Here is a 16,587-nt window from a genome sequence, read left to right on the forward strand (position 1 = left end):
GGCAAAACCATAAATATGTTGACGGAACATAAATTGGAGTTACGAAATTTGTAAAGGGTAAAATTATAATTTTTTGTAAAACCTTAGCTTCGAGGGCAAAACCATAAATATGCCAACAACCCTAATCTGCCTACGTCGTCGTCGCCTGCGCGTGTGACGCTGCCGCTGTTGCTTGTGCATGGTTGTCGCCTATGCGTGCGGTTGCCTGCGATAGTTCCAGCCTGTGCGTGGCTGTTGCCGCCACGGTGTTGTTGCCGCGGGGCCGCCACATGGGCGCAGCCTACCCGCAAGCATGGTCGCCACCGGGGCTCTCTGCCTGCATGCGGCCGGTCGTTGCATGGGCAATGTGATGCCCATGTACGGTGGCTACATGTGCTACGGTGCGCACGCTGCTCAGCATAGCCTTTGTCGTAGATTCGCAGCGACCATTGCTTGACAATTCTTGGAGAATAAAAGGTAATTTATGTATCGTAAACAAATTAACAAATCTAATGCATTTGATCTCAAAATCCTAAGCTATAATACCAATTGTAAGTATAAAAATCTATAATTAAATTATATTAAAATATAAAAATAACCTTTATACAATGATTAGAATCAAATAATGATGCGTGCCTTTTGATATTGTTTAGAGATGCCTGTTTGATCTACTAAGCACCTCTTTAATCCAAGATCGTTGCAATATACAAGGAGTAGATCATTTCTCCTCTCTTCCTATCCTTTCATAAGACCAACTAAGATTGATGGTTTTTGGGGAGAGAGCTGAGGAGAAAACTGTAATCCCTCGTCGAAGAGATGCGTTTATACGTGTGCATATGCTAACGTGCACTCAGCCCTTAGAGATCATATTTTTTTTTATAGACAAGAGCAATTAGTTATATTATACATCTTATGTAATTATAAATAACCACAAAATCTAACACAGCAATCCATAGACGAGGACGATCCTATCTGTTTATAGGTGAGAATAATTAGTTATGTTATACATCTTATCTAATTATAAAATATCATAATCTGACATAACAATCCACATATGACGAGGACCGAGGACGACGATGACAATACACATCATATATATAACAGATTAATAGCGTCGTGTGCGGCCCAGCCCATGAGGCCCAATCTTAGAAAAACCCTAAGATACCAGTGAACCCTATTCCTTCGCAAACTTCTCCTTCTTCTTTGCCACCGGCGCTTAAGAGACCTTAAACTGTCTTCCTTGGTAGTCTCGCAAACTTCTACTTCTTCTTTGCCACCGGCGCTTAAGAGACCATAAACCGTTTTCCTTGGTAGTCCTTTCCTTCTCCTTGTCTTTCGCCATTCGCCGGGGCGGGGAAGATGGGGAAGATCAAGGGAAAGCAGCGGCAGGACAAATTCTACTACTTGGCGAAGGAGCAAGGTTATCGCTCCCGTGCGGCCTTCAAGCTGCTGCAGCTCGATGCGAAATACCGCTTCTTGCCCTCCGCTCGCTCCATCCTCGATCTCTGCGCCGCCCCCGGTGGGTGGCTCCAGGTCGCCGTTCGCCATGCCCCTGTTGGCTCCTTCGTCATCGGCGTCGATCTCTTCCCTATCCGCCCCGTCCGTGGCGCCCATGCCCTGGTCGAGGACATCACCACGCCCCGATGCCGCGCCGCCATCAAGCGCCTTATGGACTCCAATGGCTGCTCCGCCTTCGACGTCGTGCTGCACGACGGATCTCCCAACGTCGGAGGGGCCTGGGCGCAGGAGGCCACCTCGCAGTCGTCTCTCGTCGTTGATTCGGTGCGGTTAGCCACGAATTTCTTGGCCCCCAAAGGCACCTTCGTTACCAAGGTAAGCTAAACCTGATTGACATAAATATCAAGTTTTGAACGTTTTATACCTTTTTGTTGCATGATTTGCTCGCGATGCGTTTAGGCTAAATAAGACCCGATTTGTGATCGGGAAGTTTAATGGTGAATTTGTGACAAAGCGATTACCTTGTTGCACCTTTGACTTGTAGCACCAAAAAGATGAATAATTAATATTGTTGTCTAAAAATCATTTTTTTACTCAATGTCTAGGTTTAAAGTAACATAGAGCCTAGCTTTAATTATTATTGGTGAAAATTTTAAATTTCAGAATCTATTTGGAATATTTTATGAATTTCTCTTCCAAATTTTATGTGAGTCTACAATTCAATTTATTTGGTGTCTTTTTGTTGATAGGTTTTCAGGTCACAGGATTACAGTGCTATTATCTACTGCCTTAAGCAGGTGAAAATTATAAGTTTCTGTACTTCTTTGACATCTAAACTGAGTATATGATATGTAACTTTTTATTGTTAACATGTTTAAATTCTTCTATGGGTGACAGCTTTTTGAGAAAGTTGAGGTGACTAAACCTGTTGCCAGCCGATCCACTTCTGCAGAAATTTATGTTATTGGTTTGAGGTATAAAGCCCCTGCAAAAATTGATCCACGTCTTCTTGACATGAAACATCTATTTCAAGGGGCTATAGAACATCCTAAGGTATATGCTCATGCTCCTTTCTTTGTTTTTATCGATTGGTTATTATACAAAATACAATGCTATTAGTTACTGTAATTTATCTTCTGCATTGAAGGTTGTGGATGTTCTTAGAGGATCAAAGCAAAAAAGAAATCGCGAAGGGTAAGCTTTGCTGTAGATTGCATTTGCGTGTTTGCTGGAAAGCTGTAAACTTGTGATTCAATTGTTTCATTTGCTGCCTAACAATGCTTTTTGAAGTCTTTGTTTTTCATAGTTCAATCTGGATGTGATATAGTTTGATGCAGTCTCTGTTCGGGCTTCTTTTGAGATTTATTTTTTGAGAACAGTGCCAACTCAAGAACTCGGCAAATTATTAGCAAATAGCCTATGCAAACTAGTCACAAATATGGTTGTCCGCACCCTTTTTCAATTATATGATATGTTTACTCATGATTTTGTCGCTGACTTGCTGCAGCATGATTTATGCCCAACTAAGTTGGTGATAGCAGTTTTTAAGATATAGTGTTTTTGAGTAATCATGAATATTTTACATGGAACTGATATTCTTCTTGTGATTTTAATTGGAAGAAGTCATCTGGTTTGGTTGTCAATGCTCATTCAAGTGATTTGCAACATGATTTCATCTTAGTTCATTTTGTTTTCTAATGTTAGTATTGTTGCAACACCTAACATGTGTCTGTGACTCTGTAATTTGCAAGGCACATGTATGAATGATGTAAAGGATCATATTTAACTCTTCTCTTAGCATTTTGATTTATATTGTTGCAGAACATATTGATTACTTTAACAATCTGAACAAATAAAGGCATCTATGTGGAACATAACTAGTTTCCGGTGTCTGGAATCCTGATTACTATGTTGATGTCATTTAATACAGAGGAATCAACTTTTCTAATGGAAGGGGGTTGGTTACTATTTGATCCAAGCAGGGAACTCTGGTTATCAAATTAACAAAGAAATGAACTCTTGTTAGCAAGGAAACAAACACTTTGTTGGATTTTTTATATCTTCATTGTAGCAAAACCTGATTGGACTCGATAAAATTTTAAAAAAAAATTCATTCATCATTTTCCAAGATGGGTACATTTATTAGTCTGAGATGCATTCTAATGTGAAAATAGTCTTGCATGTTCACCAACCTATCGAATGTTAGTACACTTGGATAGGAGATGCTATTGAGTTATGTCCAAAGTCCAACTTGTATTGAAGCATGGATGTTTGCTGATATGAAGCTCTGTACTTAAGCATTGATACTTTTACACATTTACTCAAATGTGTTTTTTTATGTAAATACTTGATTTTTTGGGAACTTTATATTTCAATTGTATTGTTCTGGACCTTTTGATCTGTTCCTTTTCTCCAATAAACCACAATTACTTCTGATTTCTGAGGATACTTTTGTTGATTTGTTGAGTTTCATGACTTAAATGTGGGTACTTCTGTACATTTAGTCAAATATGCTTTTGCTGTATATAGCTGATCTTCTAAGCATTTCATGTTTCAGTTGTATTGTTCTTGACCTCTTGGTCTGTCCTTTCTTTCCAATAAAGCATATTTTCTTTTGAAAATGGAATTAAGTAAAGCAGCGTATTTAACATGATAGAAGATGCTATTTTGACCATTTTACTTATGAGTTTTGGTGACCTGCATCTCTTTTTTATAGATATGAGGAAGGAAATACTACACTGTGGAAGGTAGGCTTAGTTTCTGATTTTATATGGTCAGAGGCACCGCTGGAGTTTCTTGGTTCTGTAAACGCACTGTCATTTGATGACCCAGCATGTTTGCCTATTAGAGATCACGAATTTACCACAGATGAGGTATTGTAACTCTCTTGTACCGGACTTTTCACTTGGATCATTTATTTCGGTCATTTACTGAATGATCTTGATATGTTTGCCAGGTTAAATCATTATGTGAGGACTTGTATGTACTCGATAAAAGCAGCTTCAAGCATCTTTTAAAGTAAGGCTCTTCCTGATCAGCTGCATATGGATGATTATATCTTTGAACTTACCTGCATTGCAAGATGTTTGAAATTTGAACATCATCTGCTCACATGATCTCGTTTCAGTTTCCAAATTGTATCATCCTTGCTGGTCTGTGTAGTAATTGTGAAGATGTGACATCAAATGTCTCTTGATACATCCAACTCACTGACATCAAGAATGCCTTTATGGTTTATATTCAAATTTTCTGCCTTCATTGTGTGATATGTTTAAGACTGAGTAGTAGATTTATTGTGTGTGTTAACTTGCTGCTAAATTGATGCATGCAAGCAGTGTAACTCGGGATGTTTATCCTATGTTCTGTGTCAGCATACACTGACCCTCCCCCTCCCCTTTCTTCTCTCTACTGCTTGCATCTCCTTTATATGAGTAATTTATCACATGATCTTATTCTTGGACGAAGTAAATTAAGATACACAGGTAAGCCTTTTTCTTCAGTTAGGCTCTTTTACTTGTAAACAAGCTTAATTTTTGTTTGCTCGATATTTTACTTTATCAGAGTTGCATTGTGCAATAGGCATGGTTGTAGTAAAGATGGGTTTGACCTGGCCACTTAATATCACAATTCTGTCTTGTCATGATATATGGAAATTTGATGGACTAAGTTTTCAAAAATCAAATGACTTTTAACATATCTTAATGACAGTAAATGATCCATGTAGCCAACCTTAGGATTTACGGTTTTGTTGTTATTGTTGTTGTAAGTTTTGGAAGACCAATTAAGTTGGATCACCGATGACAGTAGCCAACATGATATAGGGTAAATAAGAAACTGGAAACTTTGATTTTTAATAATTCATCTTTACAGAAGGAAGAAGAGGCAAAGAAAAATGAGGCAGAGAGAAGCGGAGAGAGAGGAGTATTGCAACTGTCGCTGCCACTCCTATTGCTTTTGACTGCGAGGATGAGAGTATGAGCAAGAAGAGAAAAAGACTTTTTATATTTTGTGCTTATTTCATAAACTTAATATGTTGGGCCCATATGTGGGTCCACAGATTAAGTTTGTGAAAAAGTTTTTGGGAGAAACTTTTGGTACATCTGTCTGAACTCCAAATTATGCAAAACATAGTAAGATGCATTTGTAAAAATTCACAGATTTTTACATTTGTCTGAGCTCCAATTTAGCTAGTGTATATGCTAAAATTAACTTTTTAATATGTTTAAGTTTGAAAATTTACAAATGTTTATGTTTAGCATTTTCTTGGGAAACACTATTAGATGGTCTTTATCTTTTTGCATGTTCTGATTTTTCTAATATTATTTGGTATCTTATGGATCTTTTCCCATAACCTTTCGTGTTTAAATGAATTTTTTTTACTTTTTGCTGATCCATCCTGCAATCTGGCTGACTGATCCTCTTGTTTGGATAATCTTAAAAATGACCAACCTCGAATCTGATTAAGATTTTTAAATCTGGGTGCTGACCTGTAAGTTCAGGTGTCATTGAGAGGTGAGCTTGTGCCATTCTATGTGAATGTTTCTCTGTTGGGAAAGGTTATGAGAAATTTGTTGTTAATGAGTATAAATCATAATGCTGTAACATCTAGGAGTTTGACAAATTTTAACAGAGATCAATATGTTGGTGATACTGATTGACTATTTGACTAGGTCTAAGTGAGAAGGGTATAGGACAAACATTATGCTACTTTGATTATGTCAGTCTTGTTAAATTGATCATAACTTCATTAATCTAAGTACATACCTTACAACCAAACTCATCAAGGTGGTTAGGGGAAGTGGAAGAAAAGTGCTTGCATGAAGTTACAGGCTTTACACCAAGAAAGGTGCTTTTGGTGCATTTAATATGTGCAATTTATCCTGATATTACATGTATCAGTTGGCATCTTACCCTTTTTTATGCCCTTAGAAAGCCATAACGACACCAATAGCACCTGATTTAGATAACACTCTTTTGAGTCCCTAGATCAGGTTAACTAGTCCTGCACTGTAGATGCAGCTTCTCATGATAGGTTGTAGATCAGTTTGAACAGATAGTAGCTACTGGAGTATTTCCTGAACACCCTTCTTTCATGTGCACTAATTTATCTGTTTGTTCATAGGTGGCGCATGCACATTAAAAAGGCATTGGCATCAGCTGACAAGGCCGTTCCAAAGGTTGATGAGGACGCTCCAAAGGTTGATGATGCTGAAGATGACACAAAAGGCAATGATGATGATTCTCTGCTAAATGAAATGGAAGAGCTCGCACACTTGTTGGACCGGAAGAAAAAGAAAGCGAAGAAACTACTTTCAAAACGACGAGCTAAAGTTTGTATTTTATTTATATCAATATTATTTCAATTGTTATTTTTTGATCTCATTCCACAATTTTGAATTATTTAGGAAAAAGCACGGAGAGCGATGGGAATGCAAATTGATGCTACAGAAGATAGTTATTTTGATCGTGACTTGTTTTCTCTTTCTGCCATCAAGGTTTGTAGGTTATATTGCGCTTCAACAATCAGTGCATAATTCAGATTACTTGTCCTTTATTCTTTGTAGATCGTCTAGTCGAGTCCTATCATGTTTTAGAACATAAGAAAGCGAAGGTTGAAAAACTCTCCAGTTTGACTTAGCTTGGAAAAAAGTGCCTTTGCCAACCTAGAATAAAAGAAAAAAGTGCTTATGTGTTGCTTCTGCTTTTCGTCAGGGGAAGAAAGAGTTGTCAGCAATTGATTCTGCAGAGCTAGATGATGAATACAGCAAGGGTGATGCAGCAGACAGTGAAGATGAAACCCAGACAGCCATGCTCCATGATGATTCTTCCAGTGAAATGGATTCTGATGAGGAACAGAAGAGGTAATTCTCATATTTTTGAATTATATGGCCACTAAAAGTTCATCTACATTGTTTCTATATAATCATTGATGCAATCTTACATTCATGCTATTCTTACTGTTGTACTCCTTTTCAAATAGATATGATGCACAACTTGAGGAAATGCTTGATGAAGCTTATGAACGGTATGTGATTAGAAAGGGAGGAAATACCAAAAAACAAAAACGTGCAAAACGAGACACAGCTAGTAATGATGTGGATATTTTAGAGGTAATATTTCATATTTTTCATCCTTGATGTTGACAACAATTTTTTGTAGTCATGCTGTTTGTCTCATCCCAGCTTGGATTTCTTTTTGCCTCTTTTCTAGAGAGATAATGGTGATGGACTAGTTGATGATGAAATAGATCAACATCTGAGTGCTAAAGAATCAAATCCTCTCGTGGTACCTTTGGATGAGGATGAGCAGCCGACCACAGAGCAACTTGTGGAAAGATGGTTTAGTCAAGATGTATTCACTGAAGCACCAACAGATGACGCCTTTGAAAAAAGTGATAGTGAAGATGAAAAGGAGAAATTTGTCAAAGTTCCTGCAAAGTCCGAGGGTAACATGAAACAGTCCAAGGACCTGACCCTGCCTATATCAAAGAAACCAGAGGAGGATGGTTTTGAAATTGTTCCAGCAGAGCGCATGGAAACAAGTGATGACTCGTCATCATCCTCTGATGAATCAGAGGAAATGGACGACGACTCAAAAGCTGAAATATTGGCTTATGCAAAGAAGATGCTGAGGAAGAAACAAAGGGAGCAGATTCTTGATGATTCCTACAACAAATACATGTTTGACGATGAAGGTTTGCCAAAATGGTTTGCAGACGAGGAAAAGCAGCACTGCCAACCCACGAAGCCGATCACTCGAGAGGAAGTTGCTGCAATGAGGGCACAGTTCAGGGAGATTGATGCCCGCCCTGCTAAGAAGGTGGCGGAGGCCAAAGCCAGGAAGAAGCGTGCTGCGATGAGAAAGCTGGAAAAGGTACGACAGAAGGCGAATACCATTGCAGACCAGACCGACATATCCGAACGATCAAAGGGGAAGATGATCGATCGACTTTACAAGAAGGCAATGCCGAAGAAGCCTAAGAAGGAGTACGTTGTTGCAAAGAAGGGCGTTCGGATGAAGGTTGGGAAGGGGAAGGTGCTAGTGGACCGCCGAATGAAGAAGGATGCAAGGTCTCGCGGGACGGGGAGGCCAGGGAAGGGTGGTTTGAAAAAGGGCAAGGGTGCAAATGGGAAGAAGGCTCAGAAGGGCCAGAAGGCCAAACAATCTGCAAAATCACCCAGAAAGGGGGTGGGGAAGGGACTCAAGAAGAAAGGCCAAATGCAGGAATGATTTTTTTTCCAGTTTGAACTTAAAATGTTGAAGATTCCTGGTGTTGGATACATCTGATGTAACTGAGTTTTGTTGCTTATTCAAAGATTATGGCAAAAGAATGTCTTCAAACTCAGTCGTGAGTTAATTTTTTTGAGTTGGTGTTGGTGAAGAAACCTGCAGTTTATTTGAATAATTTTGAAGTGTGATAACATGAATCTGTTGTGATAGAATGCAGGTTAAGATTATTCGTAACGCCTCTTGGAATTTTTTAGTTAACCATCACCAATTTGTCATAATAAAATTATAAATAAAATGTTAATTATAAATAAAGTGTTTAATATGATATTTATATATATTTGTATCTTTTGATTTTATTTATATTTTATATATCATGAAAAGGGCTTGTAATAAGTTTGATAGCTTCATCTTTATATTTTATATATCATGAAAAGGACTTGTAGTGAGTTTGATAGCTTCATCAAGATTGTTACAGGCTTCAGATTGTTTATATATGTTCGTGTTATTGTGTTATTGTTCCATATGCTTCAGATTATTCATATAGTTATTTTTGGATTTTTTTTTTCAACACTAAGGAGTTACCCGGGTAATATGGTTGGATGGGGTTTTTTGGGTAGTATATAGGGTTGATTCACTGTGCAGTAGTATTTATGTGGATACTTATGTAGTTTTTTCGTCCCGATGACTACCTTATATTCTTGTTTCTAATAAATGTTATCTCTGTCTTTTTTTTTTTTTTTTTAGTTTTCAAGGGATCATAAGAAGGTTGATCCTTTGCGAACGGATACATAAGGGTACCGCACGACTTAAACAAAACCAATTAAGTTCATGACAAATGGTTCAGAGTTGGACAAGCGCATAAAAAATACTTGACATGCAAACATGGAGGACATAGTGGGATTGTGTTAAGGGCAACTAGTACGCAGGATCGTTTGAGAGAAACGAACGTTGAGATGTAGGTAAAGGAGTTGCTTAGAGGAGTGGGCATTCAAGATTAGTATTTAGATAAATAGCTAACCTTTCGTGTGAGAGGCACCACAAGGACAAGTGAGCCAGAAAGAACGTGTAGTACACAGGTTAGGGTGGCTAAATTCGAGTTATAGCTCGACATTGGCAATCAAACTTAACTGTGCTTAAAGCAAGTTAGGCACTTGGCAAAGGATGAGACCGTGCAAAAAGCAAAACTCTCAAAGATGAGGGGAATAATTAATTTAAAGAGTTCGGTACTCATGCAAGGGCTTATATGCGGATGATGGACTGTCCATGGCCACTCTAAGGCGATACATCATAGAGCATTAAAACTTTCTCTTCAGCGTGGGATGGATATGTCCGTAAGCGATTGACATGTATAGCAAGTTCAGTATGTTATTAGGCCTCGAGGGGCGTAGCAGTGGTTGTATTAACAAAAAGTAACAATCTAGCAAGTGTATTTATGGAGGGTGGAATAGTATATTGTTTGTTCAGCAAAACGGAGTAGTCTAAGGAGATGATGGTCTCCGAAACTTCTAGAGGGAAAAATAGAAGAGAAAAGTTGCTCCAATAAGATAGATATCTAAGAGGGATAAGTCCTGGTTCTCTAGAGAGAGAATCATATGCAATAGACCGTAAATATTGAGAAGGGATACCTCAAGACAATTACTCTATAAAGTTCAATGGACCGAGCAAGCGGCAAGGAGTTATTGCATGATCTTGCATGAGGTAATGTGTTAGTGGATACATTGTGAGACTAATTGAGGGAGCAACCTAAGGCAACACCAATGATATACTTAGAGTCGATATGGAGATCAAACTCAATAGAGGGTTGACCCATAAAATGGTGAGCATAAGGGCTACCATTAACTCAATATAAATCGAGAAGCAAAACAACTTATGTGGAACTTGCTGAAGTACCTAAGTCGCATGAAGGGAGTCGATGTAAAAAACGGAATATGGAGCAGAGGCACAAATCTTTCCTTGAACAAATGTCAAGGACATGAACTCTTACATAGGCAAACATGAGATCATGTCATTCTATGGGTCCCTCATTTTGATGGAGCAGACTCATCTTATATAGTACTAAAGTCGAAGAGAGCTTCAAGATACATGCACCTTATTTTGACAAAGTATTTGACGAAGAAACTAATGTGACTCAACTTACATAGGTAAAATTAGGATAAAAAATCCTTGGCACGAGGCAAGACGACGTGGAGGCATGTACCCGAAGCTACTCATCATAAATGTTGGAGATTCAACACTCTGGAAGATAAAGATCTATCTACTAGAGAAACAAGAGGATGAATCGGAAGGCAACTTGCTAAAGACTGCAGGAACAACTTTGGAAGGAATCAGAACCTCCAAAAAGGGGTCCGGCGGATACAGATTCCCGGTGATTGCGAGAATCCTTATCATGTATTATTTGGCCCGCCAAGCCCTCCCTTTCCATGACCGCAGGGTTGGTGCTCTCCTCCTGCAACTCCTCTGAATCCATGGCGATGGCAATCCTCATATGTTTAGATCAGCTGATTCCAAGATACAGTTGGTTCCATATTCAGTGACTTGGGGAGTCGGCGAGAAAGCCGGGATTCTTATTGCATGGTACGGTGACGCGTGGGTCAGCCGCTCGTCCATGCAAGCGCTGGGGAGGGAAGAAAGGGAAAGGATGGATCCGATGCTAAAGCTTTGGAAGGAGATCAATGTTCTACTTAGCACCTTTAGCCAAAAACACGAGATGCGGAATTCCTTCCTTTGGTCTGAATCCAATGGAGAGAGCCGAAGGAAAGAAAGCTAAGAATCCAAGTAGGACAGCGGTGATTGCAGCGGAACAATGGGATTCTGCACTCCATCAATTCACAATCTTTTTATTCTCTTCCCGCATCCTGCGATCCTCCCTTTGCCTCCACCACCCTCCTGCTTATAAGCACTGCCGCCTCTCCATGCCAACCCACACGATTGCAGGGATTGCCTTCCGCTTGCCTTCCGCCTTCTCCTTCCTCGGCACAACGTGGCCCGCGCCGTCGGCGGGAAGTCGGCGGAGGAGGTGAAGCGCCACTACGAACTGCTGGTGGAGGCCATCCTTCGCATCGAGACGGGCCAACTGCCTCATGCTCATTAACCCTCCTCCTCCTCCTCTGCCCACGGAGGTACCTCACTCTTCCTTCCAATCTTCCTCGTCCTTCTCCTACGTTCTGTCATCCACTTCTACGATGTCCACTGTATCAAAACATCCCATCAAGTTGAATTAGACACACTTCAGTTGAGAGACACCATCCACTGAACCTTCTGTTCTTTCAGACAGGACGAAGTATCTATCAGCTGGAGTGAAGCCAAGAAGTCAGAACTAGAAGATACGGCCATCCCTGATCTTATCACAAGTCATCCGCTCCTCTTCATCTGTATCTTCTCCTCTCCTCTCTTCCGTTCTACGCTGTACACATGCCGACGGCAGACATAAACCCGCGTCTTGTCTTGTAGACTGTAAATATATATATCTATGGAAGCTCACTCTGTTCCTGAATCCTTATGGCTCACGCCATCATAGTTCTTATTACTCTGGTAATTCTTAGGGGATCCATAAATTACAGAGGAAAAAGTTTTGATCCGAATCAACAAGCTGGTCCTCGCTGCAATGTCCGATTCTGAGTGCAGTGAAACACCAGCTTTGATTTCCAATCTGTGTTGCATTGATGATTTAGCTCTAGTTTTCTTACAACTCAGGTTCTCTGAAATCAGAGAAGAATCGTGCTTCAAATAGGCTTGTTCTGATTGAGGAAATGGGCTCTTGATCTGATAGAAAACCAAGTAGCAAGAACAGTGCAGATGCTTCGTTTCCTCCTCCATCATACCTCTTCAAAGGAAGGAAAGCAGAAATAACCTGCGGATTCGACGTCGGTATGGCATCAACGAAGCTACGTTTCCTTGTCTGACTCCCCCCTCCCCTCCATCTCTTGCAGATGCTTCGTGGCGCCCCGCCACAAACCTGGCCTCGTACACCGGGCGGAGGCTGCCTTCCAACAGCTTCTGCCTCGCCAGCCATCTCCTGGGCTTCCCGGACGTTGTCTTCGGTATGCTCCCTCTCTCCACAAGCGCCACCCACCCAACTCGGCCTCCCTCTTCTTTCCTCACACCCTCTCTTATCTTCTCGCATATCTCCCTGTAGACGTCAACTCCCCTTTCCTCCTCTTTCTTCTTCTGTAGTTCTGCCATCACCACCAGTTGTTCCGCATCGAATGCGACAACACAACCGCCCCTGAGTTGCTTTGAGCTGCTGCTATATGCTGCACTCTCGATGTAGTGCGCGTGCACGCACTGGTTTCTTTCGTCGTGCGTCCTGATCACGTCAGAATCCCGGCCGGTGACATAGAGATACCTCTCCTCTCCTCCGATGACTCCTTGATCGCCGGTCCTGACGAAGCACCTGCCGGTTTCACCGCGTAGCCTGCCATGGAACACTTCCCTGGTCAGGGATGGGTGGCCGAGGTAGCCGGATGCGTTGCTTGCAGAAGACACCCATATCTCTCCTTCCACACCGTCATCTACAGGTTCGCAGGTCTCTTCATCGACGACGACGATATCGATATCTGCTCCTTCGCTGGCAGACGAGGACAGGGAACCCAGCCTGGCAGAGGGCAGTAACCTGTTGTAGGATGGCATGTTGGGGTAACGACTGCGGCATCCTTCATCGCTTGGCCATGCAGTGGAGACGAACGTGCAGTTCTCCGCCAGTCCGTAAGAAGGAGCGACGGACGAAGGATCGATTCCAGCAGCTGCGAATTCTTTGACGAACTCATCCACATAAGACTTGTATACGGGCTCGTTGATCAGAATCAGGTTCCTCAAGCTTCCCAGCTTGAGAGGCAGCTTCCCGTGGTTGATCCCGCCTCTCTGCACCACCAGAGGCAGCGCAAAGGCGGGCACGGGGGTGCAAGTCGCGTGGAACTCCGTGACGAGCTCGAGCCAAAGGCGAGGGCGGTGCAAGAAGGCACTCGGGGAGGCAAGCACGCAAGTGGCCCCAGCGACGACGGTAAGCAGAAGGAACATGAGGCCGCAATCATGGTACTGGGGCAGCCAGGACACGACGACGCTGCTGGGCTGGAGATCGTAGGCCTTCCTCGCCGCCCGCACGTTGTGCGCTGCTGCGCCGGCCGTGACGAGCACCGGCTTGGGTATCCCAGTCGTGCCGGAGGTGTACTGGACGAGGTAGGTGTCACCCGGTCCACAACCCAAGTACGGAGAGGGGCTTAAGCTTGAAGCAGCGGCACGAGGGCACTCATCGTCCAAGTGTTCCACGGAAAGCCACCGTAGCTTCTGCAGCAGGTGGCCCAGTCGATCATCACTGGACGATACAGAACCAGTCACCGCAGCGATATAGTGTCGATCGGCGACGACAGCATTGGGTTTGACCTGAGAGACGACGCGGAGAAGGTGGTGGTGGGCCGGGCCGCGGCAAGCTGGGGAGAAGGCCGAAGGGTCGGGCGGGATTACGGGAACGGCGACGATGCCCGCTCGTTGGCAGGAGAAGAGGAGTTTGACGAGTCGGAGGCCGGGAGAGCAGAGTAAGAGAAGGGAGTCTCCTCTGTTAAGGGTGCAGAGGAGCTGCGAAGCCATGGCTTCGGCTGCATTGTCGAGCTCGGAGTAGGTGATGGAGGTCCATGTCAAGCCACTGGGAGCATCCTGGGTCCATATGAAGGCGGGCTTGTCCCGAAAACTAGGTTGGATGGCCCATATCGCAAGGTAACGATCCACCACGGGCTGGTCAGGGAAGCAAGGATCGTAGTTCTCGCAGGTCATCCTCTCTCCTCGCCGTCCTGCTTCTCACGCTGCTACAAGCCACACCTGAGCTGGTTCGAGCATGGGGTAATCTGCTCATATATATATGTAGATTGGAGGGAGACAGGTAGCACATTGGATATTCTCGTCAGAATATTCTGTCTCCTCCTTGAATGTATACAATAACAATTACAGGCTTGTCCTCATCAAGATGGAGCTGTTCATGGCGATGCGAGGAGTGGAAGATGCGTTGTGGATGCGAGACGGCTGTGCTTAATCCGCGACGTGTGATCGAGCGAGTCGATGATGGCAAGGCAAGATTAAAAATGGTAGACCCGTCGGCAGTCCCCCAAATTCGACGACGTCTTCTGTATCGGTTGAGACTCTCTCTTTTATTTTGGGTTCGGTTCTTCTTCTTCGGCTGTCGCCGAGTGCTTTGGGCGCAAAGGCGTGAAGAAACCCTAACCGCTTGCATCTTCCTTGTGCATTTAAATCCGACCTTGACGACGACAAAATTGGATGGGCCGGAACGAGCGTGATCTCATACGCAAGTTCTTTCTAGTATTTTGGTCGAGATTTCTTGAACTCGTTTAGGTTGCATGTGATGATCCATGATGTTAATTTTGATTTTTAACTGCTTGTTTATACGGCCGAGGTATAGCTCCATAGCACTTGAGAGGGGACAGGCGGCCACCGAATCATTCTTCATGTTCCCTGGAATATTCTCCAAGATGCCAATCGCTCCTTCATATTCCCTGGAATCTTGTCAACCTAAGATGCCAATCGCTACTTCTAGAATGATCGGTGTTGATAAGTGGGGTCGGTCATACGACATTTTGGCGTTTTTGTGAGGTCGGTCATACGGCATTTTGGCGTTTTTGTGAGGTCATAGGCATTATTATCAACATGTTCGATATATATATATATATATATATATGTGTGTGTGTGTGTTTGTTAATTTTATTTATGCTTTATACAGTATATATTTTACAATGCTATTTTGATTAATTTTTTATGATTATTTTAATTTTATAAATATAAATTATGTGTAATTTACGTAGTAACTAATTCAGAGTATTATTCAGTGCAATATATTCATTGATTATTAGGATGATACATGATTGGTACAAAATTGCTCACTCTCTTATTTCATAATAGTATTATATAAATATTTTATATAAATTTTTAATTACGATGGATCAAATCTTTTGTTGTATAATCATTCAAAATAATTTATATTTTCTATCAAGTATTTATTAAAATAATTATTTATGGGATTCTGAATTATTGTAACTCGTTAAGGATCATAAAAAATTTCAGAGAGATTGATTCTCTACGATAATGATAATAAGTGTTTTATTCTTATGTTATCCCATCTTCCGTTTTTTTTTTTTTTTTTTGAGATATTTCTCCTAACATTCTAAAAATACATATATCTCTAATTAATTTTTTATAAGATCCCTCGCCAACTCTATTAGATTTCCGATGACAAACTTATGATAGACTCATACACGAACCAAAATTTGATCTATAACCAGAATAATAAGCTATTAACTTCAGAAAACTCGGATGCATTTCCAGTTTGTAGGTCTATCCCGACATACCGAACTGAACATGTCACCGATTGTCCTCGGGCACCTTAGCCTTTTAATTTACTTGATGAGGCACCTTTAGAGTGGTCATCAATCTCACCAAATATGTATGTAACGAAACAACAATGACTAAATGACTAACTACAAGTATAAATCAACTTAAACTAGCAACCTCACAAGAAAAATTTCCAACATCTAACATTAAATATAAGGAGTTGGACGATAAAAATAATATAAATAACAGAAAAAACAAAGAAAATACTATTTAGGCCATTCATACAAGTAACTAATGAAAGAGCTCACACACGCAGAATCTGTACCTCTACTGGTATGCAAAAAGAAAAAAGGGAAAGAAAATCCACATTAGCCACTAATCTTCTTGAACATCACTTGTAATCCTTAACTTGAAAGCTTTTAAGATGATCAGTTCACATATTGGAGATGCAAGTTAAGAAATCAGTATAAAAAAAACATAAAGGCTTTCATAAGGGGAAGGAACGATTTTAGAACAGAAGTTGAAACTGTTTTGAAAAATATACAAATATAAAATTACTTAAGTCTTTGTTGAGACATCCGAATTGAT

At 41.4% G+C, this 16,587-nt stretch overlaps 2 protein-coding genes across 2 annotated transcripts; one reads left to right on the top strand and one right to left on the bottom strand.

Moving 5' to 3' along the window:
- Positions 1–1,174: 1,174 nt before the first annotated feature.
- On the top strand, positions 1,175–8,782 carry LOC135592611 (uncharacterized). Its single transcript, XM_065082164.1, has 11 exons — positions 1,175–1,812; positions 2,187–2,234; positions 2,335–2,490; positions 2,585–2,631; positions 4,154–4,310; positions 4,394–4,455; positions 6,560–6,767; positions 6,843–6,932; positions 7,150–7,298; positions 7,418–7,547; positions 7,648–8,782. Exons 1-11 carry the CDS (start codon positions 1,339–1,341, stop codon positions 8,665–8,667), a joined length of 2,541 nt encoding a protein of 846 aa, XP_064938236.1. The 5' UTR covers positions 1,175–1,338; the 3' UTR covers positions 8,668–8,782.
- A 1,989-nt stretch (positions 8,783–10,771) lies between these two features.
- On the bottom strand, positions 10,772–15,146 carry LOC135592612 (uncharacterized). The gene has a single exon (XM_065082165.1). It carries the CDS (start codon positions 14,431–14,433, stop codon positions 12,493–12,495), a length of 1,941 nt encoding a protein of 646 aa, XP_064938237.1. The 5' UTR covers positions 14,434–15,146; the 3' UTR covers positions 10,772–12,492.
- Between the last annotated feature and the right edge of the window lie 1,441 nt (positions 15,147–16,587).

This window comes from Musa acuminata, chromosome BXJ1-9, assembly GCF_036884655.1.
Source record: "Musa acuminata AAA Group cultivar baxijiao chromosome BXJ1-9, Cavendish_Baxijiao_AAA, whole genome shotgun sequence".
NCBI classification, from domain to species: Eukaryota; Viridiplantae; Streptophyta; class Magnoliopsida; order Zingiberales; family Musaceae; genus Musa; species Musa acuminata.